General features: G+C 39.1%; 1 protein-coding gene across 6 annotated transcripts in view; it reads left to right on the top strand.

The window, feature by feature from the left end:
• CCDC88A (coiled-coil domain containing 88A) overlaps positions 1–26,593 on the top strand; it is a 153,841-nt gene that overhangs the window by 21,714 nt on the left and 105,534 nt on the right. For all 6 annotated transcript variants that reach the window (XM_062209459.1, XM_062209460.1, XM_062209462.1 and 3 more), the window contains exons 3-4: positions 12,254–12,362; positions 24,434–24,503. In XM_062209459.1, coding sequence (XP_062065443.1) covers positions 12,254–12,362; positions 24,434–24,503 — 179 coding nt within the window. The remainder of the gene's footprint in view (positions 1–12,253; positions 12,363–24,433; positions 24,504–26,593) is intronic.

The following is a 26,593-nucleotide window of genomic DNA, read 5'->3' as shown; positions in this document are numbered from 1 at the left end:
GGCAGAACAGTTTTAGAAAACTTTTATCTCCATCTCTTTAAGATTTCCGTTGAATATAGGATTTGGCTTAACTATTGAAGTACTTTTCTGTAACCTTTTGAGATATTTCTTCTAGCTTAAGTTGTGTTTTTTAGTCTTCCTTGGATTTCTGAAATAATTCACCTGATGTTACTAGTAAGTAAATGAAAATGAAATAATTCCTTCTTTTAATATTCAGAAGTGTCTTAATTAGCTAAGGAGAGAGGGGAGGAAGGCAGAGAATGGATCTTCTTCAGTTTGATTACTCACTATGAAAACAGAATTGGGAACATACTGAATCAGTGCAAGAAAACAGTGATTTATTGTACACATTGGTTTTATAGGTAACATTGCTGGAAACCTTTTTCTAGCGATCTTTGCTTTCTTATATGATTTTAATAAGAGAACAGGCTAGAAGAGAATAAAGGAAATAATTCTAGAATCCTCATGAAGTTATTAGTATGGACTATAATTTTCTGACTTACGGCAAAATTAGGCATCTCTAAAGTATTTTTTAGGTCTAAATGTTAATAAGTATATAAATAGGAGACAGCCTGGGTGAGAGGTATGTTTAGGGATTCCAAGAAAATGAAAAGATGGAAGAAGGCTAGAAAGGAAAGGTATTATCTGGATGTCTGATTGCAAATGAAACTTAGATGATTTGACATCAGTATGCCTAACTTCTTGTTTCTAGGGACATTCCTGTTCTGTTCTTCCAGTTACCATAGCTTGTCCAAACCAAGTCTTTATGTGATAAGTAATATGGCCAATACAGTAGGTACTCAGTGAATATTTAACTTATTAAAAAGATACCAGAGTTGGTTACATAAAGTGAATTTTTTCCCTTCCATTCGGAGTTTTTACACCAAGACTTCTTGACCATGCTTTTCTTTGTCTGCTATGACACATGATCTGACTTCTGTAATATAGTCTCCTTGTTTTTATAACCAGTTATGGTTGGTGTGTTTACTTCATAGTAAACTCTTATTTGCCTTAGGGTGTTCTGACTTTATTATTTCCCTTGCACTAAGCATGAATCAGCCCTAGGTCAGACAGCCTGCCTTACTAATATTCTCCCTTGTTTTGTAGGTCTCAAATTGTGGTTTAGGATTCTAATGTTCAACTGATCTTTGGAACACAAACTTTAGTGAGAAGTATCTATTCCAGGCTGTCAAGTGAGTTGTCAGCTTGGAGAATTTCCTCTCGTTAGAAAGCACCAATTTTTAAAACACTGTGCCTGATAGTTTTTTTCATTTAAATTCAGACAGTATCTGTGTTGGGAAATGTGCTAATTTTTTTTTTTTTTTTTTTTTTAAGATTTAGTGACAGAGAGAAAGAGAGAGAGGTCTTCCATCTACTGGTTCACTCCCCAAATTGACACAACAGCCAGAGCTGTGCCTATCTGAAGCCAGGAGCTTCTTCTGGGTCTCTCACGTGGGTGTAGGGGACCAAAAACTAGGGCCATACTCTGCTGCTTTCCCAGGTGCATTAGCAGGGAGCTGGATCGAAAGTGGAGTAGCTGGTGCCCATGTGGAATGCTGGCGCTGAAGGCTGGGGCTTTAACCCTCTGCACCACAGTGACAGCAGGAAATTTGCTAATTTTTAGAAGTGAAAGTGTGAATAAGATATGGTCCTTGCTACCAAGGATTTTATACTCTGGTGAGAAAGTGAAGATAAAAAGGCAATTAAGTACTCTTATTAGGAGAAACCTATGATAGAAATATGGACCAAAGAATGGGGATAGAGATTGTTCCATGGGATAAGGCTGAGAGAGTATATAGTCTAAGATTGTGAAGATGATTATTAGATGATGTAACAATGTAACTAATTATGTTACATTAAAAAAAAAAAGATCAGATGGGAGTGGCTGCAGGGGAAAATTTGGGCAAAATTCAGGTACTCATTCAGGTATAGAATAGGAATGGAAAAGAACTTACCCTGAGAACGAATATCCATTAGAAAATTATAGTGAACATCATGAATTAGTGATAAAACATTAAAAGCAGTCTCTTGGAGTGAGAATTGTGGTGTAGTGATGAAGCCACTTCTTGGGACACCTGCGTGCCGTATCACTGTGTCTGCTTAAGTTCTGACTACTCTCCTTCAGATCCAGTTTCCTGCTAGTGTGCACCCTGGGAGGCAGCAGATGATGGCTGAAGTATTTGGGTACCTGTCATGCTGGTGGAGACCTAGATGGAGTTCCAGATTCCTGTCTTCTGCCTGACCCAGCCCTAGCTGCTTTAGGCAATTGGGGAGTGAACCAATGGGTGGAAGATCTCTTTCTCACTCTCACTCTGCCTTTTAAATAAATACAAATAAATAAAACTTTAAAATATTTAAAAAAATTAATTTGAGAACAAGTATTGCAAAATATTAAAAGAAAATAAGAAAAGAAAGAAAAGAGGAGGGAGGAAAGAAAATATCATTGTATTCTATCTGTGAAATTCATGAAATTGTTCTGAATATATTAATAAAATGTAATAAATAAATACATTTGATAAGAAATATCTAATATTTGTGAATTCAGTAAGTAAAAAAAATACAAAAAAATCAGCTGAGATATAAGATTGGAAAGGAAACAGATTGTCATTTGTTAATTTATTTATTTATTTTTTACCTAATAAGTTCTGAAAGATGGTTAGAAGTTTAACATATGAAAACCATAGTTTTTATATTATATACTAGCAATGGCCAAGTAGACAATGTAATACAAAAAAAATCTGTTTCATAAAATAACAAAACAATCTCAACTAGGAAAAAATTGAAATGTGTAAGATTTGCTGGAAAATTTAAAAATTTTACTGATGGAGGCCGGCGCCATGGCTTAACAGGCTAATCCTCTGCCTTGTGGCGCTGGCACACCGGGTTCTAGTCCCAGTTGGGGCGCCGGATTCTATCCCGGTTGCCCCTCTTCCAGGCCAGCTTTCTGCTATGGCCCAGGAAGGCAGTGGAGGATGGCCCAAGTGCTTGGGCCCTGCACCCGCATGGGAGACCAGGAGAAGCACCTGGCTCCTGGCTTCGGATCAGTGTGATGCGCCGGCCGCAGCAGCCATTGGAGGGTGAACCAATGGCAAAAAGGAAGACCTTTTTCTCTGTCTCTCTTTCTCTCACTATCCACTCCGCCTGTCAAAAAAAAATTTTTTTTTTACTGATGGAAATAAAATGTTAGTTTTTAGTTAAATTATTATGAATACAATTCCAGTAATTCCCAATTGCTTTTTTTTTTTTTTTAAAGATTTGTTTATTTGAAAGAGTTACAGAGAGAGAGAGAGAGAGAGGTCCTCCATCCTATGGTTCACTCCCCAATTTGCTGCAACAGCTGTAGTTGCGCCAGTCCAAAGCCAGGAGCCAGCAGTTTCTTTCGGGTCTCCCACGCGGGTGCATGGGCCCAAGGACTTGGGCCATCTTCTACTGCTTTCTTAGGCCATAGCAAGGAGCTGGATTGGAAATGGTCTCAAATGGGTGCCCATATGGGATGCCAGTGTTCCAGGCAAGGTCGTTAACCCGCTGCACCACAGTGCTGGCCCCCATAGAAACTTTTTTTTTTTAAATTTATTTGAAAGGGAGAGTTAGAGGCAGAGAGAGGGAATGGTCTTCCCTCCACTGGTTCACTCCCCAAATGGCTGCAATGGCCGGAACTGAGCCAATCAAGCCAGGAGCCAGGAACTTCTTCCAGGTCTCCCACACAGGTGCAGGGGCCTAAGGACTTGAGCCATCTTCCACTGCTTTCCCAGGCCATAACAGAGAGCCAGATCAAAAGAGGAGCAGCTGGGACTCGAACTGGCTCCCATACGGGATGCCAGCACTGCAGGCGGCTCATCTTTACCCTCTAGGCCACAGTGCCAGCTCCCATAGAACCTTATAAATGTCCTACATTTCATGGAAAACAGCAGAACATATGACTGACTAATTTTAAAATATTTATTTATTTAAGAGGCAAAGGGACAGAAAAGGAAAGAGAGAGCTTCCATTTGCTGGTTCACTCCCAAAACGGCCCCAATGGCTGGGGTTGGGCCAGGCTTAAGCCAGGAGCTAGGAACTCCATCTGGGTCTTCCTCATGGGTGACAAGGGCACAAGTACTTGGGCCATCATCTGCTGCCTTCCCAGGTACATTAGCAGAGAGCTGGCTGAAAAGCAGAGCAGCCAGGATTTAATTGGCACTCTGATATGGGATGCAACTATCCTGCTGTGCCATAGCACCAGCCCCAACCAACATGATTTGGAAAACAAAAATGTCTTTAGTAAAATCAAGATGACATTAAAGATATAATAATATAAAAGAGGTGAATGACAAAGAAATACACTCCAAAAGACCCATGCTTACATGAGAATCTGGTATGTCATAGAATTCAGAAAGAAATGGGAAGCACTTTAGTAAATGGTGTCAGGATAATTGATTATCAATGTGGACAAGCTCCAGATTATATTCAAGGGAACCTTCAAGTGTACTCAGCCAATTAGAATAAGAACATTTGGCATGATTGCTAAAGAAAAATTTTCTCAGAAATTGATAGCGTTCATATATGAACAATAACCTATAAGTAAATATATTTTTAAAATATTACACTTACTCTAATAGCAAAGATTATAAGGACTAGATCTGGTAAGTTTACTTCCTGGAGAAAATTATATAGTGGTTTTGAAGAACTGAATGAATGGAGAGATATAAAATGTTCATCAGTGGGAAGACTATGCTTCAAGTTGTCATTTCTTCCTTAAAAATATATATAGATAGAATGTGATTCCAGTCAGACTCCCAACAGGTTTTGGTTTTTGTTTATGCAAAATATGATAGACTAATTCTAAAATGTCAAGGAACATGAATAGTTAAGGTGAATTTGAAAAATAATTTACTCAGATAATCTTGGCTCCATGCACAAGACGCACAGATAGATAATAGTTAAGGTGGTGCTGTTGAATTGGAATGTATAGATAGGCTAGTGGAACATAAAGGAAAGCATAGAAATAGACCAGTCATTAGCATAAAGGGGTCTGTTAAATGAAAGTCATGGGGCCAGCGCTGTAGTGCAGCTGATTAAAGCCCTGGCCTGAAGTGCCAGCATCCCATATGGGCGCTGGTTTTAGACCTGGCTGCTCCTTTTCCAATCCAGCTCTCTGCTGTGGCCTGGGAAAGCAGTAGAAGATGGCCCAAGTCCTTGGACCCATGTACCCACATGAGAGACCTGAAAAAAGCGTCTGGCTTCGTATCGGCACAGCTCTGGTCGTTGCGACCATCTGGGGAGTGAACCAGCAGATGGAAGACCTCGCTCTCTGTCTCTGCCTCTCTCTGTAACTCTTTCAAATAAGTAAAATAAATCTAAAAAAAACACGAAAGTCATAACAACGAGGGAAAAGAAAGACCAATCAGTAAACTATTTACATGTATTAGCTATTCATTTGGGGCAAAAAATACTGTATCTCATTTGTGAAACTAAATGCCAGATGGACTAAAGACCTAACTTTTTGTCTTCAGTCTACTATTTTAAATTGTTAGAGTGTTACTGTATAGTAGATTACTTATGGTTTAAGGAAAGTTTGTTGAAATAAGACATAGTGAACAAAACTTCAAGGAAAATAAGTGAATAATCCCACAAGACACAAACTGGAAAACATAGCAAAGGGAATTTTTACCCTGAAAATAAACTACTAATCAATAAAAAAAATCTTAATAGAGAAATAATGAAGTTCAAGCAAATGAATGTAGATAATTTATAGAAAAGGAAATTAAAATGATCAAAAAACATGAAAAGTTCTCATGATTGCTCTTGTAATAAGAGAGTTCTCAATTACAACATAGAAGCACTACTGTTTGTGCGGTGGGTTAAAGCCCTGGCCTGTAGTACTGGCGTCCCTTGTGGGCGCCAGTTCAGATCGCCTGCTCCTCTTCTGATGCATCTTCCTGCTCTGTGGCCTGGGAGGGCAGTGGAGGATGGCCTGAGTCCTTGGGCCTCTGTATCCTCATGGGATACCCAGAAGAAGCTCCTGGCTTTGGATCACCCCATCTGCAGCCGTTGTGGCCATTTGGGGAATGGACCACAGGATGGAAGATCTCTGTCTCTCTCTATGCCTCTGCTTCTCTGTAACTCTACCTTTCAAATAAATAAATAAATCTTAAAAAAAAAAAAAAATAGAGGGGCCGGTTCTGTGGCATAGCCAGTAAAGCTGCCGCCTGCAGTGTTAGCATCCCATTTGGGTGCCGGTTTGAGGCCCGAATGCTCCACTTGCGATCCAGCACTCTGCTAAGGCCTTCGAAGGCAGTAGAAGATGGTCCAAGCCCTTGGGTCCCTGCACTCACGTGGGTTGCCCGGAAGAAACTCCTGGGTCCTGGCTTCGGATCGGCACAGTTCCAGCCATTGCTGCCATCTGGGGAGTGAAACAGCAGATGGAAGACTATCTCTGCCTGTGCCTCTCCTTGTCTCTGTGTAACTCTGGCTTTCAAGTGAATAAATAAATCTTAAAAAAACAAACAAACAAACCAAAAAAACCCAGCTATTTGATACCAGTTTAACAATATAAAGTGTTAAAAGGGATGTGAGAAAATAGGCTCTTGTTGGGAATGTAAACTGGTGTAGCCATTGCGAAGATAGATCTATTTGACAGTGTTTATTAAAAATAGGTATACATAAACCTTGTGCTCTAGCAGTTCTCTTTTCCTCAGAAAGAACTTGAATATGTGACATATGTGCAAACAATCAAAAGGATGCCCATTGCAGCATTATGTATATTGGTGACATTTAGGAATAATCTGTCAAATAGATGAAAAGAAAGCACAGTTGACAGCAATTAAAAGCAGATAATTATATCTATATGAACTGGTATGGATTGACCTCAAGAAAAGTGATGAATTAAAAAGTATAGTGATACAGTTTTACACTATTTATGAATATTTAAAATCATACTCTCTGTAAACATACTATTATGTGTGTAAAGAAAAGGTGTTGTGTAGGAGTTGGTCGTCAGGGAGACTTTGGTTTTATCTATATTGTTCTAATTTGAAAGAGTATATTCAGATGGAGGCAAACATGGTAAAATGTTGGCAGTGTTTAGTTATGGGTGATAATATGGGCAATTGTTAATTTCTTCATGCTTATTTCTATGTGGTGTTTTATTATTTTTTTTCTCTTAAGCTAATACTGTTTCTCTTTCTTTTCCCCTTTTCCTTCCTTTCTGAACAGTTTGTCCTAAAACCATAGAATAGTGCAGAATAAAACAGGTGTTTGTGCTGATGGAAGTTGGGTTTTGGTAGACTAAAGTATTAGTGCTATGCTGCACAGGGTGTTGAAACCCAAGCAAGGTGGAAAAGCTGACACATAAGCTGGAGTATACCATGACTAGTGTGGGACATCAGCCTGAGCTGGATGTGAAGACCATTCACATGTCGAGTGAAGTCTGACTGGATTGAAGGCATCAGTGAGGAGGGACATTCTGGGATAGGAGGTGGGAATCAAAATTGGTTTAAAGAGATGTCCAGGTGGAAAAGTGGTTCAATGTGGAGAGTCAGCTGGAGAAAGGTACCCAGGTATAGGATGTTAGAACCTAATCTGAGCTACTAAAAATGTCATGGATAAAGGGATATCTGGTAAGGGAAATTAGAGCATAAACGAAGTGAGGAGGATGGTCTGGTGTGAGGTATCAGATGTAAATGAGAAGGGGTTCCATGTGAGATGAAGGAATTGGTTAGGGTAGGAATTACAGTTACATTAGATTGGTTACACATTAATTATGTAAGTCAATATATAAAATTAAGTATTAAGGATAGTAGGAACAAAGTTTTTCACTGTCAGAGGAAAGAGTTACAGATTTGGGTAGAAAGAAAACTAGAATGAATAGTGTGATTAGATTGGAATTGGGGATATGGATTAATGTGAACTCATGGTTTTCAAAATGTTTACATAGATATTTCTGAGAGTACCAGGAAACAGCAATACCTCAATAGCAATGAACACACCTAGGATATTCAGAATAGTGTTTTTCATTAAAATAGAGAAGAAACTTATTCAGTGTTGAGGGGATGAACATTAAAGGTGAATCTGGAACATTTTGCATCATAAATCGCTAAAGCATTTAAAGAATGATGGAAATGGGTGCTGATTTGTGTTCTGGCTGCTCCACTTGCCATCCAGCTCCTTGCTAATGCCTGGGGAAAAGCAGTGGAAGATAACTCAAGTTAAGGTCCCTGCTACCCACATGGGAGACCCGAATAAAGCTCGTGGCTTCTGTCTGGCCACTGTGGGTGGTGAACCAGCAGATGGATCATCTGTCTCTCTCTCTCTCTCTCTCTCTCTGTGGTTCTCCCTCTCTCTCTATCTCTGACCTTCAAAATAAGTAAAAATAAATCTTAAAAAGAATGATGGGAACATATCAAAGGACACAAATCAGATTGAGAAAGCTCCTACCAGCTATATCTAGGACACATTGAATATCAAAGTAATTATAGTAATATGATAACCAGTTGAATAAATAGAGAACCATGAATCCATACTGATAAATAAATAAATTGAAGATTTGATGAAAACAAATTATCAACATAGTTTCAAAGTATACTGTCACAAAATACTTAATTACAAAAGGAACATAGTCTCATAGATAATACCAACAGATGCTAATTTGATGAAAGTGAATGTTATCAGTAATGGAACAAATTGCAGTCATATGCTGCTTTTTAGGATGTGTTGAGAAGAACCAGTATAGATACATAACTTGTGCATAATTATGAGCCAGACAGCCTAATTCAGGGATGGGGAACCTTTTTTTCTGCCAAGGGTTGTTTGGATATTTATTACATAATTTGTGAGCCACATAAAATTATCACTTTAAAAATTAGCCTACTATAGATTTATTGAATTTCCATTTGCCTTGGCAGGGCCAGACTAAATGATTTTGCAGGCATTGTTAGATGTTCCCCACCCTCGTAGTCAGACAAACTCAGTGGAAAAACATCCTTTGAAATAACTAGGCTCTAATATGCTTCTTAATATCTATTCCATGAACTTCAAAGATTGGCTGAACAATTAGCTGAAAAAATTACAAAGATTCAGCCTATTGGAATTCAGACTACTAAATGTGAAGTGTGATTTTGAACTAAATCCATTTCCTTTAGAGAATATCCACTCATTATTGGGACCAGTAGGGGTACTTAAATGGGTTCTGAAGATTGGACAGTATAGTAATATATAATTGCTAATTTCTAGATTTTAACAATAATATGTTGGTAGAAAAAATATTCAGGGATTTTTGGGTTTTAGGTCAGAAACTTACTCTTAAGTCACTTAGAGAAGACTACTGTTCATACAGCTTTTTAGTAAGTTTATATTGTCCCATGGATCACTTAGTCTCCATTCATTTCAGCCATGCCTCTTTATATTGTTTTTATTGCTGTATCTTCAATTTATACAGTTTTTAATCTCCTTTTAAGCTCATGCAGTGAATTTTTCATTTCACATACCATATTTTGCAGGCTTGGTTTCCATTTGGGTTTTTAACAATAGTTTCCATTTTTCTCCATGTAATGTTTATGTTTTTCTTTATTATTTATAATAGCTGTTTTAATGTCCTTTGTTACTTTTTCCATGATTTCTTTTATTTCTGCATCTGTTTCTATTGACTATTGTTACCAATTTCTTTCTGGATATGGATCATATTTTTATTTCTGGGTGTCTAGTAATTTTGTACCGCGTGCCAGACATTGTGATCATTACATTGTATAGTGTCTTCATCTGGTCCTTTAAGGAGTGATAAATTTCATTTTAGCAGATTATCAGGTTACTTGCAGTTTGATCCTTTCAAGACTTGTTTTTTAAGCTTTTTTAGGAAGATTCTTGATTAACATTTCTACAGTTGTTAGTCCTGCTTCTAAGATATGACTCTTCTGAGGTTTTTGCTAAATTTTCTGGGTGTTCGTTAAAGTCTCTTCCATTTTGTCTGTGCAAAACTCAAATTTCTCTCTTTACTTTTTGAGCTTTAGGAATTGTTTAGCTTACAGATATTCTGCAATTTTTCTTGTGGAGGCTTTGGGTATACATATGCAAATTAGTATTTTCACAAAATCTTAAATACAGATTTTTGGAGCTCTTTGTTAGTGTAGCTCTCTTCTCTCAGTGTTGTTAATGTAGCTCCCTTTTCTCTGGTGTTCTTTGTGGTAAGTTTCATTCTCTACAAATTCCAAGCTTTTTCTCTAAGTTTAGTGGATCTTGGGCTATCTTGCTCTCTGTACCTCATTTTGTGGAGTGTCTTATTGCTTTCAATAGAGAAAACCTAGCCTTAGGTTAGCTACTGATGAAGTCTGAAAATATCTTTATATGGTTTTTTTTTTTTTCCAGCACTTTATTATAAGAGAACAAGTTTACCCACATCTCTCCTCAAGGTAGCTACTTCTTTCTATTTTAGCTTAGTTTGGTTGCATTGTTTTATCACATGTTACTGAACTGTGAACAGTTTCAATATAGATGATTAAACTGACCCACGGATTGGAATTGACAGTATGGGTATAGTCAAAGGAAAGGAGCAAGATTTGGGGATGAAAGGATCAAGTCTTGGAAGTAGGCAGGAGAATGGTTGAAGTAAAGCAGTAGTTCTCAAGAATGTGAGCTGAGGATCCTTTCATAGGACTTCTCCAGTTCTGACTACTTATCTGTGTGGAGCTGAATTTTCTGCATATATTTGAATCAAAATAATAAATACAAAAAACAAATAAACAGATATAATAAAACAAATAAATAACAGAAGCAAAGATGGAAACCAACCTGTTTTAAAATTAAAATAGTGGCTTTAAAGAAATTCTCAAACAGTACCACTCTATTTACTAAAATTTTTATTAGCATTGGATAGACTTATTGTTATTCTTAAATTAGTTAATAGATAAATAACTTCAAAGTTTGTCAGTTTTAACTTATACTATAGTAAATATAACCCTCGAAGCTGTGTGGAACTATCAGTTAAGATTCTCAAGGAGTGTTGAGGCCCAAAAGTTTGAGTATTACTGAAATAAAGCACCATAGAGTCTAATCTAAAGAAGGAACTGAAGGTGTCAGGAGTGTAATGGTCTGAATAAAGAGATAGTTTAAAGAATGAGAGATTTCTTTTCAGTTAATGTGCTTTTTTGGGTAGATTTCAGTTTCTTGACTTCTCTGCTGCATCCTTGTGTGGAGGTGCCTATATCTAAATTCTATAATCATGGAATAATGTCCTGTTCCAGGAACCGCTTAGGTTCTTACTTTTTAATATTCTGAACTTAGCTCTTGCACAAGGTTTCCTGATTTAATATATGCTATTTCATTTGGTATCAGTTCCAGCTCTAGTGAGATGTCTTTGCCCTGATAAGGCAGAACCTCATACCTGCTTGTGTTCTGGCCTCAAATTTTTATTTTTTAAAGATTTATTTATTTGAAAGGCAGAGGGTCATGGAGAGATAAGGATCAAAGGAGAGAGATCTTACATCTGGTTCACTCCCCAAATTGTTACAATAGCCTGGGCTGGGCCTGGCTGAAACCAAGAGCCAAACTGGGTCTCCCACATGAGTTGTAAGGACCATGTCCTTGGTTCAAAGTGGTGCTTTCCCATGCACATTAGCAGGGAATCTGGATTGAAAGTGAAGCAGATGAAACTTGAACTGGCACTCTGTGCCATAATGCTGGCCCCTGGCCTCAAAATAACTTTGTTTTGATACCATGGCTTTCACTTAAATTTCCCATTGTTAACCATAGCTTAACTGTTTTTCTTTCTCAGTTTCTGCTAATCTAGAGTCATTCAGCCCTTTGCTTTCATTGACTCTACAAAGCTTGCCCAAGATAAAAGTAGTAACCTGTTTTGTCTACTTCATTATTTAATTTGGGACATTGCCTACTCAAATATAATCCCCGTTAACTATTGAGGAGAAATAACATCTATTGGTTACTAGCCTGTATTTTAAATTATTGATTTAAAAAGTGTGTTTATTTTGCGTGATGGAAATATGTGTGAGTCCTCAAAAGAAATGAGAGGTTACTCATACCAGGAATGTGGAAAGAGAAAATGAGAATGAAGGACAACATCTGACTAGGTTTCAAATGTATTGTGCCACTGCCCAGAAACATGTCCAAGTAATCAACTGTCCTTTTGGGTCATCTGTGTTAATGGAGATGAATACAAAATTTGTTTAAAGAAAACATGTATTATATGATTAATTTTGGCCATTTCTGCATTGACGGTTTCATTTCAATTTAATTTTAGTTCAAAGAATTTTTTTATTTCTTACAGAAATCCTAAATCGGAGAGTCAGAGAGTAAATAAAAAAGTCAACAATGATGCTTCACTTAGAATTCATAACCTGTCCATTTTGGTGAGACAGATAAAATTTTATTACCAGGTAAGTTGTCCCTCTTTTCATCTGGTATTTTAGCAACTACTTACATGTTTACATTTTTGTGTTACTTAGTGTCCATCATGTAACAAATATTAAATGCAAATTATATGCCAGGTTGTGGTCTGTTTGCTGGAGATAGAGTAGCAAATAGTGTATTACTTATAAAAAATATAAACAAGACTTCATAATTATCTAATATTAAAAACTATTACTGGAGGCTGGCATTTTGGCATAGCGAGTAAAGCCTCTGCCTGCAGTGCTGGCATCTCATTTGGGTGCCAGTTCGAGTCCCGGCTGCTCCACTTCTAATCCAGCTCTCTGCTCTGGCCTGGGGAAGCAGTAGAAGATGGCCCAAGTACTTGGGCCCCTGCACCCATGTGGGAGACCAGGAAGAAGTTCCTGGCTCCTAACTTTGAATCGGTGTAGCTCCAGCTGTTGTGGCCATCTGGGGAGTGAACCAGTAAATGGGAGACCCCCCTCCTCCCAGCCTCTCTGTAACTCTGCCTTTCCAATCTTTTAAACAAATACATAAAATACTGTAATGGTTTTTTTTTTTTTTTTAAAGATTCTTTTATTTATTTACTGGCAGAGTTACACAAAGAAGGAGAGGCAGGGAGAGAGAGAGGTCTTCCACCCGCTTGCTCAATCCCCAGTTGACCAAAAAGGCCAGAGCTGCGCTGGTCTGAAGCCAGGAGCTGGGAGCTTCCTTTGGGTCTTCCCACATGGGTGCAGGGGCCCAAGGAGTTGGGCCATCTTGTATTGCCTCCCCAGGCCATAGCAGAAAGCTGGATTGGAAGTGGAGCAACCAGGACTTAAACTGGTGCCTATATGGGATGCTGGCACTGCAGGCGGTGGCTTTACCCACTACGCAACAGCACCGGCTCCGTTTTATGTATTTTTAAAACCAGTTCCCACTGGAAAACTGCATGTTGTGACACTTTGTCAGCCTTTGAAAAATATATTTTTCATTATTTTTTATAAAAGATTTAAATTAAATACTAATGCCTGCAACAGTCATGGTTAGGCTGGGTAAGAACAAAGGTAAAGAGTTGGGAACTCAGTCTAAATGGGTAACAGGGACTGAATCACCTGAGCCAACACCTGCTGCCTCCCAGGGTGTGCATTAGCTGGAAGCTGGAATTGAAAGTTGAGCTGTGGCTCACACTCAGGTACTCTGAGTTGTAGATGTCTGAAGTGGCAGCTTAACTACTCTGCCAAATACCTGTCCCCATATTTCACTTTTTAAATGTCAACGTTCAGTACATCTCTGAGAATCATTGTAGTTTGATTGCACAAATTTTGATATGGTATACATCTATTTTAAAATTTTATGGATTTTAGAGGCAAAGAGACTGAGAGACAGAGGGAGAGCTTCTGTCCAACAGCTCACTTTCCAAATGTCTGCAGCAGCTGGGGCTGGGCCAGTCTGGAGCCAAGATTGGTGAACTCAATGCAGGTCTCTCATATGAGTGGCAGAAGCACAATTACTTGAGCCATCACCTCTGCCAGCCAAGGTCTATCTTAGCAGGAAGCTGGAGTCAGTAGCTAGAAGATATTGAACCTAGGAACTCTGATGTGCAATGCTTCTCTTAACTGCTAGCTAAATTACACCTTGTTTTTTTTTTTTTTTTTTCAAAGACTTATTTATGTATTTTGAAAGTCAGAGTTAAACAGAGAGAGAAAGAGAGAGAGAGACAGAAGTCTTACATCCACTGGTTCATTCCCCAGTTACCCGCAACAGCCGGAGCTGTGCTGATTTGAAGCCAGGAGCCAGGAGCTTCCTCCAGGTCTCCCACGTGGATGCAGGGGTCCAAAGGCTTGGGCTTGGGCTATCCTCTTCTGCTTTCCCAGGCCATAGCAGAAAGCTGGATAGGAAGTGGAGCAGCCAGGTCTCGAACCGGTGCCCATGTGGGATGCTGGCACTGCAGGTGGCGGCTTTACCCGCTATGCCAATGCACCAGCCCCGCACCTTGTTACATTTTTAAAAACGTTTTTTTTTTGCATTTTCTAATTTTTGCTTTACTAATTAGCATTATTTTTAATTTCTAAACATAGATTGTTTTTCAAATGACTTTGATTTTAATTTTTGGTCGAAGAATGTGGTTTGTATGACACTAACTCCTTGATATTTGTTAATAATTATTTGGCTTGACCTTAATTATTTTGTCTCAAGCTATTGAAAGATATGAGTTGAAATATCCCTTTATGATGATGAATTTATCACATTTTCTTTTATATACTTGAAACGTTGTTAGTGAGTATGGATGATTTTAAAATTGTTATCTTTCCAGAGAAGTGGGTTATTAGTAATTGTTTCTTTTCTTTCTGTTAGTTTAACACTTTTCGCTGTGTTCTTGTTTTTTGAAAAGCTACTTCTGAAATTATCCTTTTCATGCTTAACATAGCAAAGGCCAAAATTAATTAATATGTACTCTTTTGTGGAATAAGTACTGTGACATTAGAATGCTTCAGTTCATTCTCTCTGTTTTTAAATATTTATTTGTTTTTGGTTATTTGAAAGGCTTAGTGAGGGAGAAACAGAAGGAGAGATTGATCTTCCATCTGCTTTTTTACTTCCCAAATGCCGAAACAGCCAGGGCTGGGCCAGGCTGAAGCCAAGAACAACATCCAGTTTCTCACCTGCGTGGCAAGGATTTCAGTACTTGGGCCATCATCATCCATTGCCTTCCCAGCAACATTAGCAGGAAGCTGGAAGGGAAGCGGAGAAGCCAGGTCTCTAACAGTATTCTGATGTGGGATCTGGGCATCCAAGTGGCAGTTTAATCCAGTGCACCACAACACTCACCCCTCTTAAGACTTTTCAGCTCTTCTTATCTTGCTTTCTAATTCTGTTTTTTAATACAACTTAGATATTGAAAGTTATGTTAAATTAAAAAAACATATTTCTTTACTTCAAGCTATGTTTTATTTTTCTACCTGTATCTCAGAATTTCCTTTGGTATCACTTTCTTATTGAAGTATGTGCTTTAAATGTTTGTCTGAATTATTTCACCCTTGTTCTTGACAGATAATTTTGTTCACTTCGAGGTTGCACTAATATGTACTTCTAGGTTGACAGTGACTGTGATCTCAGTCCTTTGCAGATCTTATTCTTTCTTGGATTTTTTTTTGCCCTGAATAAGTCACCATCAGGCTAGCCAAAAAAAAAAAAAAAAATTCTAAGATTTTTTTTTTTTCATTATATATATTTTTTTATTTCAAAGTCAGAGTTACAGAGAGAGAGAGAGAGAGGGGAAACAGCTTTTTAAAAATATTTTATTTATTTGAGAAGTAGAGTTACAGACAGTGAGAGGGAGAGACACAGAGAAAGGTCTTCCTTCCGTTGGTTCACTCTCCAGATGCCTGCAACAGCTGGAGCTGTGCCGATCCGAAGCCAGGAGCCAGGAACCAGGAACTTCTTCCGGGTCTCCCACGTGGGTGCAGGGCCCCAAGGACTTGGGCCATCCTCCACTGCCTTCCCAGGCCACAGCAGAGAGCTGGAGTGGAAGAGAAGCAGCCAGTACTAGAGCTGGCGCCCATATGGAATGCCGGCACTTCAAGCCAGGGCTTTAACCCGCTGTTTCACAGCGCCGGCCCCAGAGAGCTATCTTCTGTCTACTGATTCACTCCTCAAATGGCTGCAATGGTCAGTGCTGGACCAGGCCGAAGCCAGGAGCTTCTTCCAGTCTCCCACGTGGGTGCAGGGGCCCAAACTCTTGGGCCATCCTCCACTGCTTTCCAAGGCACATTAGCAGGGTACTGAATCAGAAGTGGAACAGCTAGGACTCGAACTGGAGCCCGTATAGGATGCTGGCACTGTACATGACAGCTTAACGTGCTGTGCCACAACACTGGTCCCTGCTTTTTGTTTTTTAATGGTTGATTTATTTATTTGAAAGGCAGAGCATAAGAGGGTTGAGATAGGGAGAAGGAAAAATCTATTGGCTCACTCCCCAAATTACCATAACAGCCAGACTGAAGCTAGGAGCCAAGAGTGCCATCCTTGTCTCTCATGTGGGTGGAAGTATCTCAGGCACTTGGGCAATCTTCTGCTGTCTCCCAGGTGCAACAGTAGAAAGCTGGATCAGAAGTGGAGCATCCAGGACTCCTACATGCACTCTGATATGGGGTGCTAGTATTGCAGACAGAGGCTGATCCCAGGGTGCCTCAATGCCAGCCCCTCCTGATGGCTTTTACTTTTAATGTTACGGCCAGCGCCGTGGCTCAACAGGCTAATCCTCCGCCTTGCGGCGCAGGCACACCGGGTTCTAGTCCCGGTCGGGGCGCCGGATTCTACCCCGGTTGCCCCTCTTCCAGGCCAGCTCTCTGCTGTGGCCCGGGAGTGCAGTGGAGGATGGCCCAAGTCCTTGGGCCCTGCACCCGCATGGGAGACCAGGAGAAACACCTGGCTCCTGCCTTTGGATCAGCGCGGTGCGCCGGCCGCAGCAGCCATTGGAGGGTGAACCAACGGCAAAAGGAAGACCTTTCTCTCTCTCTCTCTCACTATCCACTCTGCCTGTCCAAAAAAAAAAAAAAAAAAAGATAACTTTTAATGTTGTCTCTCTCAGTATTGCCTCTTTGCTATTGACTTGATAATCTTCAGTTACTTATGTACTATTCTATCCTCCATGTTTATTAATCTTTTAAAAAATATTATCAAATCTATATTGAGTAACTTTTTTGGAACTTTGGTTTACTAATTTGCTCTGCATCTGTGTCAAATCTTGTTTAACCCATTGATTATATCTTTCATTTTTGCAAGTTCTATTTGGCTTTTTTTATATATGTTTTATAATTTTGTTCATTCTTTTAATTCCCTTTTTCATTAGAAACTGAAAGAATTTTAATAGATTTTTATGTTCAGTAATTCTCGGATCTGAAGGATGTGAAGATCTGAGTCTCCCCTTTGTTTTTCCTGTGGTAGTGGTAATGTGGTAGCTGTAATGTGGTAGCCGTAATGTGGTAGTGGTGGCAGAGACGTTTGTGTTCTAATTGTGAGCTCATTTCTGAAGGGGGCATTGTTTAGGAATGTTTTGGTGTATGGGCAAAAGGATGCATTGCTTCAGAGAAGATTTGTTTTGTTCAACCAGCCCTTTTTGCATTTAATTTATTTTAAGCCATTTGATGTTATTTTGAAGCCATACTGATACACTGAAAAAAAAAATTAGAAAAAGAGAGAAAATACATATAGTTCCAGGGACAGGAAATTGCCACTATTGTAACCTGCATATAGATGCTTCCGGATTGCTCTTTTCCTCTGTATTTGTGTATTAGTAATTATGTGCAGCTGTGTGTGTGTGTGTGTGTGTGTGTTGTTCACACTTTTAAACCGACCACGTTATTGCAAGTTCTTGAGGAAACAGGCCTCTCTTGACTCTCTACCAAAGGTCGGGAAAGTCAGCTTCTTCCTTGTCTTTCTTTGCAGGGTTCAGCTTTTATTTTGTTTTATTATTATTTCTAAATATTTTTTTCAGGGGCCAGCGCTGTGGCTTAGTGGGTTAACGTCCTAGCCTGAAGTGCCGGCATCCCATATGGGCGCCGGTTCTAGTCCTGGCTGCTCCTCTTCCAATCCAGCTCTCTGCTATGGCCTGGGAAAGCAGAAGAGGGCCAAGTCCTTGGGCCCCTGCACCCACGTGGGAGTCCCGGAAGAAGCTCCTGGCTTTGGATCGGCAGAGCTCCGGCTGTTGTGGCCAATTGGGGAGTGAACTATCGGATAGAAGATCTCTCTCTCTCTTTCTCTCTGCCTCTCCTCTCTCTGTGTAACTCAGACTTTCAAATAAATAAATCTTTAAAAAAATTCATTTTATTTATTTGAAAGAGTAACAGAGTGAGGTAGAGACAGAGAGAGAGGTCTTCCTTCCGTTGGCTCACTCCCCAGATGGCCACAATGGCTGGAATTGCGCCAATCCGAAGCTAGGAGCCAGGAGCTTCTTTCTGGTCTCCCATGTGGGTGCAGGGGCCCAAGGAGTTGGGCCATCTTCTACTGCTTTCCCAGGCCATAGTAGAGAACTGGATTGGAAGAGGAGCAGCTAGGACTAGAACCGGCACCCATATGGGATGCTGGCGCTTCAGGCTAGGGCTTTAACCCACTACGGCACAACGCCAGCCCCTCAGCTTTTATTTTTTAATTGATGGTTATTCATTTATTTTCTTTTGAACTCAGTTATACACTTTAAAACATTTTTGCAAACTATGTAATGGGCTAGATTTTTGATTTTATGTTGTTTAAGGAGGTAGATCTTTCTGTTGGAAATTTCAGTGAGACTCTGGGAAAAAGGAAGAGAGGCAAATGGACTTCTGCATCAAGGTCCTAAACTATCAGTGCAACCTAATTCTGTATGTGTACTGCTTTCTTTCTTTTTTTTTTTTTTTTTAAGATTAAATCTTTTGTTGTTTGTAGTTCTGTTTTATATTTAGTTTTGTTTTGTTTTGTTTAAGACTTATTTTATTTATTTGAAAGAGTTAGAGAGATAGAGCCAAAGAGAGAGAAAGAGGTCTTCCATCCGCTGGTTTACTCCCCAAATGACTGCAATGGCCAGGGCTAAGCTGATCCAAAGCCAGGAGCCTGGAGCTTCTGAGTCTCCCACATGGGTGCAGAGGCCCATAGACTTGGGCCACCTTCTACTGCTTCCCAGGCCATAGCAGAGAGCTGGATTGGAAGTGGAGCAGCCGGGACTTGAACTGGTTCCTATATGGGATGTGGCACTGCAAGGGGCTTTAACACGTCGTGCTGCAGTGCTGACTCCACTGCTGCTTTCTTTTGTTTTTCCATAACAGTTTAATGGAATATAATTCATATACCATTCAATTTACTCATTGAAGTATCCAATTCAGTGGTTTTAAAATATATTTGCAGCTGTGCACTAGCAGTCCCATTCCCCCAGTCCTGCCCACTACCCACCGCCTCAAACTCTTGTCCTTAGGCAACTACTTATCTGTTTTCTGTCTTCATAGATTTACTTATTCAAGACATTTCATATAAATGGAATTGTATATTATGAGATCTTTGATGACTGGTTTCTTTCAGTTAGCATTGTATTTTCACAGTTCATTCATGTTGTAGCATGTTAGTATTTCATTCATGTTTATTACCACTGCTTACTTGCTTTCTTAATTATTTGAGAGAAAGGGAGCTCCTGTCTTCTGGTTCACTGTTCAAATGCCCACAACAGCCAGGATTGGGCCAGGCTATACCCAGGAACTATGCATCAAACCCAGGCACAGAAATATGAGACGCTAGCACCCTAACCAGCATCTTAACTGCTAAGCCAAACTCCTGCCCCTACTACTGCTCTCTTGTTCTGTGTTTTCCTCCTTGCTCATGCCAGGTTTTGAAAGTATATTGCTTGTGTTAATCTAACAATGCTACACTTGAACTTTGGAGGCAGGGAGGAGTTGTGAAAAATAACCAATTAAACAGTTTAAGTAATTCTCAATGGAGAGTGATTTTATGCCCAAGGAGGCACTTGTCAAAGACATTTTTTGTTGTCATAGCTGGAGATACTCATCTATTATCTAATCTGTAGAATCCAGGGATGTACTTAAGCATTCTTCAGTTAACTGGTCAGTTCTTCACAACTAAGAAACATACAGCCCTAATGTTAATAGTGCCAAATCAAATTAGCATTTTCAAAGATACATCTGCAAATATTTCATCAACATTTGCTATTCCTTTTTATTTTCATTAACCTAAGTTTGTATTACTGTCAGTGGGCTAATTCAAGGCTAGAGCTGATTGAATCTCTTAATATTTTGTCAATACTACTTCACAAATTGAAGACATATGTCTGAAGGTTGAAATTCTCCACATACCACTTCCATGTCCTTCCTTTTAGAACCAGTTAATCAAACTCTCTTGCTCCCCTTCCCAATGCTTTATGTTACTAGAATGTTTCTAGGGCACGTCTAAATTATCTTCAGAAATAGATAAATGATGTTACTTACACAATTAATTATCTTACTGAAATAATCTTTTATTCTCATATATATTACCACAATAGACATGGCCTAATTTAATACAGATTTAAAGTTAACAAGATCCAAATTTACCTAGTCTTTTTTTCTTTTTTTTAAGATTTATTTATTTATTTGAAAGAGTTACAGAGAAGCAGAGGCAGAGAGAGAGAGAGAGACGTCTTCCATCCATTGGTTCAATCTCCAGATGTCTGCAACAGCTGGAGCTGTGCTGATCCGGAGCCAGGAACCAGGAGCTTCTTCTGGGTCTTCAACGCAGCTGTGGGGGCCTAAGCTCTTGGGCCATCTTCTAGTGCTTTCCCAGGCCATAGCAGAGAGCTAGATCTGAAGTGAAGCAGCTAGGTCTCGAACCAGCATCCATATGGGATGCCAGCACTGCAGGTGGCAGCTTTACCAGCTATGCCACAGCGCTGGCCCTTAACACAGACTGTCATCTGTTAAATTACTTGTCTTGAAGGGCTGGCATTGTAGTGCAGTGAGTTAAGCCACCACTGCCTACACTGGCATCCCATATGGACATGGGTTCAAGTCCCGGCTTCTCCACTTCTGTTTCAGCTCCCTTCTGATGCACCTGGGGAAGCCATGGAAGATAGCCCAAGGGCTTGGGACTCTGTCACACACATGAGAGACCTGCATGGAGTTGCAGGCTCCTGGCTTCAACCTGTCTGTTGCAGCCATTTGGGGGAGTGAACCAGTGGATGGAAGATTTCTTTCGGTCTCTTCATCTCCCTCTGTAACTCTGCCTTTCAAAGAAATAAATAGCACTTTGGGAAAAAAAAAAAAAAACTAACTTTATCCTAAAAAAATTTTTTTCTGTAGGTCTTTCTAGAACTACTTTAAAAAAAATATGTGTGAGTAACTCTTACTCCCCTCAGAAAAAGTATTTGAAGTGAAATATTTTGCACATTATGAAAGTTCTGACCCACAAAGAGAAAGTAAATTGGGGTAATAAGTTAAAATGCAGAAGTATATGTCTCTAAAATGTTTTCTTTACATGTGTTGGTAAACATCAAAGTTAGGATATAAAAATGAAAAGAAAATAGAATATTCTCAGATGCTTGTTGGAGGAAGATTATTTCAGTATCTCTTAGTAATGAATGGTAAATCTAAATGTCAATTCTTTTTAAATCATTTTAATCATTTAGAGTATATAAAAGCTCAGTGTGAATTACAATGTCATTCATATGTTTCTTCTCCCATTTACTGAATGCCAAGCATTCAACCTGGCAGTCGGATTACAAGGTATATAGGACATACTGTGACCCTATTTTCTTATAATTTATGGCTCTAAAAGAGGAATAATAGGCAAGTAAAACAATTTTTAAAATTGTATTCTAGGGGCTGGTGCTGTGGTGCAGTGGGTTAAAGCCCTGGCCTACAGCACTGGCATCCTTTATGGGCGCTGGTTTGTGTCCTGGCTGCTCCACTTCTGATCCAGCTCTCTGCTATGGCCTGGGAAAGCAGTAGAAGATGGTCCAAGTCCTTGGCCCACTGCACTTACGTGGGAGCCTCCGGAGGCTTCTGATCGGCGTAGCTCCGACTGTTGCAGCCAGCTAGGGAGTGAACCAGTGGATGGAAGACCTCTCTCTCTTCTCTGCTTTTCCTCTCACTCTGTAACTCTGACTTTCAAATAAATAAATAAGTCTTTAAAAAAAAAAAAAAAGATTCTTCAACTACCATTAAAATAATGATCTGAATCATTTTTGGCCCCAAAAGAAAAGAACACTTTACAGTTAGGAAAATTAAATTTATTAGGAATATTTTGAATTTATGGTATTGTTATTAAAAAACAAAAAAGTCAGATATCATTAATGTAGTTGCTACAGAAAGCAGATACTTCTGAGGTTTTTCTTTAACATGTGTTGTAATCAACATTTGGAGCATTAATAAAACTTAGTAGCCAAGAAAACTAGATCTTGTGTTTGTTACACAACAAATGTTTTATATCTCATCATATTTTTGATTCTGATCAGATGTTCTTTACTTTAATACCATTCCATTTTTTTTCTGTAGTCTACTAAAATATGATAAAGTAGCACTGATTTTTTTCGCTACTAGCCCTGATAAAAGAATAAATGTATATAGAAAGTATGATAAATGTAGTTGTATGATGAATTTTTAAAATAGATTATAGAAGTCTCTCAGGAGGGATTGTCTTTTCAATGTATTTTTATAATTTTTTGAAATATTTAGTACAACAAATTTGTGTAATTTTAGTAATATTTTCTCAATGTGTGACTCTGGAAAGTGAAATGAAATCTGAAATGCTGCATTTAACTTTTTACTCTGAAGGAAATATTAACAGATAACAGGAAGAAGGAAAACATAGTTTAAATCATCTTTGAACATTAGTTAAATATTTTTTTATATCTGATATATACTTGAATTTTATAATTCATGAGCAACATGAATTACAAGTTTAATTTATACAAACTTGTATTACAAGTTTAATTACAACTTTAATTACAAGTTTATACAAACTTGTAAAAAAAATGGGATTTATATGGTCAGCTAAAAAACGTGGGAGCAGATATTTGGCTTAGCTTCTTCCATTTAGAAGTGCCTAGGTTTGATATTTGCTTCTGGCTCATGACTACAGCTTCCAGCTAATGCAGACCTTGTGAGAAAGTGATGATGGCTCATGTAATTGGGCTCCTGTTGCCCACGTTGGAGATTGGGTTGAGTTCCTGGCTTCCGACTTTATCCTGCACGTTTGGGGAGTCAACGAGTGGAAGGAAACTCCTTCTCTGTCTGCTTCTCAAATAAGTGAAAGCTAAAAATAGATATCGCTAATATGCCATTTTTTTAGAGAAGTTATACAAAGCCAACTAAAGGCAACAGTAATGAAATTACTTCTAATACCTTTCAAAGTATATCTATTTTTATTTGTACATCAGCTCTCCTAATTCTTTCTTCTTCCTTTCTTTAATGATTTTAATTCTCTAAATCTTTCTAGACTGTCTTCATGCTGAAGGAAAGTATTTACCTATTCAGTGAAATTTTACTTCAGTGGCCCTGAAAAGGCTGAAATTCTCTATATTTGAATATTTTTATATCTTCAAAGTTTTTTAAGCCTTTCCTCATCTCCACTGCTTCCAGTACTCTTTCTTATTCCTTGCTTTATTTTTTTATCCTTGGCACTTATCAAAAACACTTATTTTTTTACCTACTACTAAGGTGTAATTCCACAAGAACAAAGATCTTTGTTCACTGTTTTATTTCCAGTGACTAGAACAATGTATGGTGAATAATAGACATCCAGTAAATATCTGTTGAAACAGCGACTGCCCTTATTTTCTCAAAACTGTCTCCTCTTTCAGTTGTTTGCTAAAATTCTTTCTCCATGCGTTTTTTAAAAATAGGTTTCTAATAACTTGAGTAAAGTGTCTTCATTGGTTCATATGCATATCCATATATCATCATCCTTGACTTGTAAATGAATATGTTCCTCCGACTTAATAAAGTCATATTTGGTTCATTTATGTATTCTTTTCAGTTTATTTAATCCTTAATGAGGAACATCTTTAGAGATAGGGGAAGTCTGGGATGATATGATTAAATGTAACAATAATGAGTAAAAAATAGAGTAAAAGTTAAATTTTTCATTTTAATATTTAATAACCTTTAATATTTGTAAAATTTTGTGCTTTTGACTTCCTACCCTTTCCCCAAAGTAAGTAGATGGTAAGTTACGGATAAAAATGTAAGCTCCAGCATACACTCTGTGAGACATTTAGATTCTTCTGTACTCTGGAGTGCATTTTTAAAAGAAATGGAAGTTCTAGTTTGAATTTAGCCATTTGGTATCATCCAAATATAATCATACTTCATAGTATAAAAGTCAAACTATATTAACATGTGGGATCACATGATGAAAGGGTATGGAAGTTTGCTATCATCTTTTTGGGAAGACTGAATTATCAGGAAGTAGAAAAGTGCTGAGGAAGATGGTGGGGCTAAAAAGTAATGGACTACATTTTCCATGTTTGTCTGTTTTTTTAATTGCAGTAAAGCATACCTACAGAAGATTTCAAATTGAAAGTTATAGCTTGATGAATATGCATTACCTATAACAACTACTATTACGTGTGTTTTTACAGGAGACTTTGCAGCAGTTGATCATGATGTCATTGCCAAATGTCTTAATCATTGGCAAAAATCCCTTTTCTGGTAAGTGTTGAAATTAGCATAATATAAAATGTTTTATCATAGAATAATGCTATAATATTTATCAAGAGCTTGCTTATTTATATTAACTCACTAAATTTCCCACAACCATATAGAAGTTGGAGGTGATATTCCATTTTATATAGAGAGAACAGGCTTGGAATATTTTTAAGTTTAAGGTGAGACCAGACATTAAGTCTAGTGTTTTTTTTCTAATACTAAACTCATACTTTCTATGATAATTTTGAAACCCGTTTTATTTATTTTCACTTTATTTGAAAAGACAGAAAGATGCAGAGAGATTCTTTCTTTCTTTCTTTTTTTTTTTTTTTTGGACAGGCAGAATTAGAGAGAGAGAGACAGAGAGAAAGGTCTTCCTTTATCCTTTGGTTCACCCCCCAAGTGACCACTATGGCTGGCGTGTTGCGGCCGGCGCACAGTGCTGATCTGAAGCCAGGAGCCAGGTGCTTCCTCCTGGTCTCCCATGCGGGTGCAGGGCCCAAGCACTTGGGCCATCCTCCACTGCACTCCCGGGCCACAGTAGAGAGCTGGACTGGAAGAGAAGCAACCGGGACAGAATCCGGCGCCCTAACCAGGACTAGAACCTGCAGTGCCGGCGCCGCAGACAGAGGATTAGCCTAGTGAGCCATGGCACCAGCCTCTTTTTTTTTTTTTTAAGATTTATTTATTTATTTGAAAGGCAGAGTTACAGGGAGGCAGAGAAAGAGAAGTCTCCCATATGCTGGTTCACTCCCCAAATGGCCACTATGGCCATAGCTGGGCTGATCCGAAGCCAGGAGCCAAAGCTGCTTCTGGGTCTCCCATGCGGGCACAGGGGCCCAAGGACTTCGGCCATCTTCTGCTTTTGCAGACCATGGCAGAGAGTTGGATCAGAAGAGTAGCAGCTGTATGGGATGCCAGCACTCAGCTTCACCCACTATACCACAGCACTGGCCCCAAGAGAGAGCACTATCTTGCATTCACTAGTTCATTCCATAAATGTCTGCAGCAGCCAGGGACAAAATCCAGGAGCCCAGAACTCAATCCATGTCTCAGTGTGGGTGGCAGGGAACCAAATACCTGCTGCTTCTTAGAAGCCTTGAAACTGCATTGGAGAGGCCGGTGCTGTGGCGTAGCGGGTAAAGCTGTCGTCGCCTGCAGTGCTGGCATCCCATATGGGTGCCGGTTTGAGACCCAGCTGCTCCACTTCTAATCCAGCTCTCTGCCATGGCCTGGGAAAGTGGTAGAGGATAGCCCAAGTCCTTGGGCCCCTGCACCCACATGGTTAGATCCGGAGGAAGCTTCTGCTCCTGGCTTTGGATCAGCGCAGCTCCAGCTATTGCAGCCAATTGGGGAATGAACCCACAGATGGAAGATCTCTCTGTCTCTGCCTATCCTTCTCTCTCTGTGTAACTCTGACTTTCAAATAAATAAATGTCTTAAAAAAAAAATAAGTGACATGCTTTAAAAAGAGAAAAAAAAAGAAAGAAACTGCATTGGAGGCAGAGCAGGGATATAAACCCAGACTGCAGTAATGTGATGCAGATAATCCCAAGTGGTGTCTCAATTGGTGTGTCAAACACTGTTCCCATGGTGGCTTTTAATGTCTCATTCTAAACAAGTGTAGAAGATGATGTAGTTATAAACTTAAATTAATGTAGCCTTAGATAAGAAATGATTTTAAAGTAATTTCCAGGTTACTAAAATAGTTTGAAGATATGATTTATTGATTGATATATTTTAATTTAAATTAACTACTCAAAAACATCTTTTTGGGAGACGGAGAGAGCGAGCACACAAGTGAGCATCCCCATCTACTGACTTACTCCTCATTGCTTCTCTGCCTTTTGGCTAAGATAAAGTGTGAATTACTTCCCAAGTGGCCATAAGAACCAGAGATGGGCCCAGCTGAAGCTAGGATCTGTGGATGCCATCTGAGTCTCCCACAAGGGTGGCAGGAGCACAATTACTTGAGCCAATACTGCTGCCTCCTAGTCTGTGGTAGTAGGAAGCTGGAATCAGGAGCCAGAGACTGAACCCAGGCACTCCAATGTGGTATGGCGATGTCTTAGCCAATATCTTTTTTTTTTTTT

The sequence above is a fragment of the Lepus europaeus genome, chromosome 13 (assembly GCF_033115175.1).
Source record: "Lepus europaeus isolate LE1 chromosome 13, mLepTim1.pri, whole genome shotgun sequence".
Lineage (NCBI taxonomy): Eukaryota > Metazoa > Chordata > Mammalia > Lagomorpha > Leporidae > Lepus > Lepus europaeus.
This window is presented reverse-complemented; position numbering and strand designations above follow the sequence as displayed.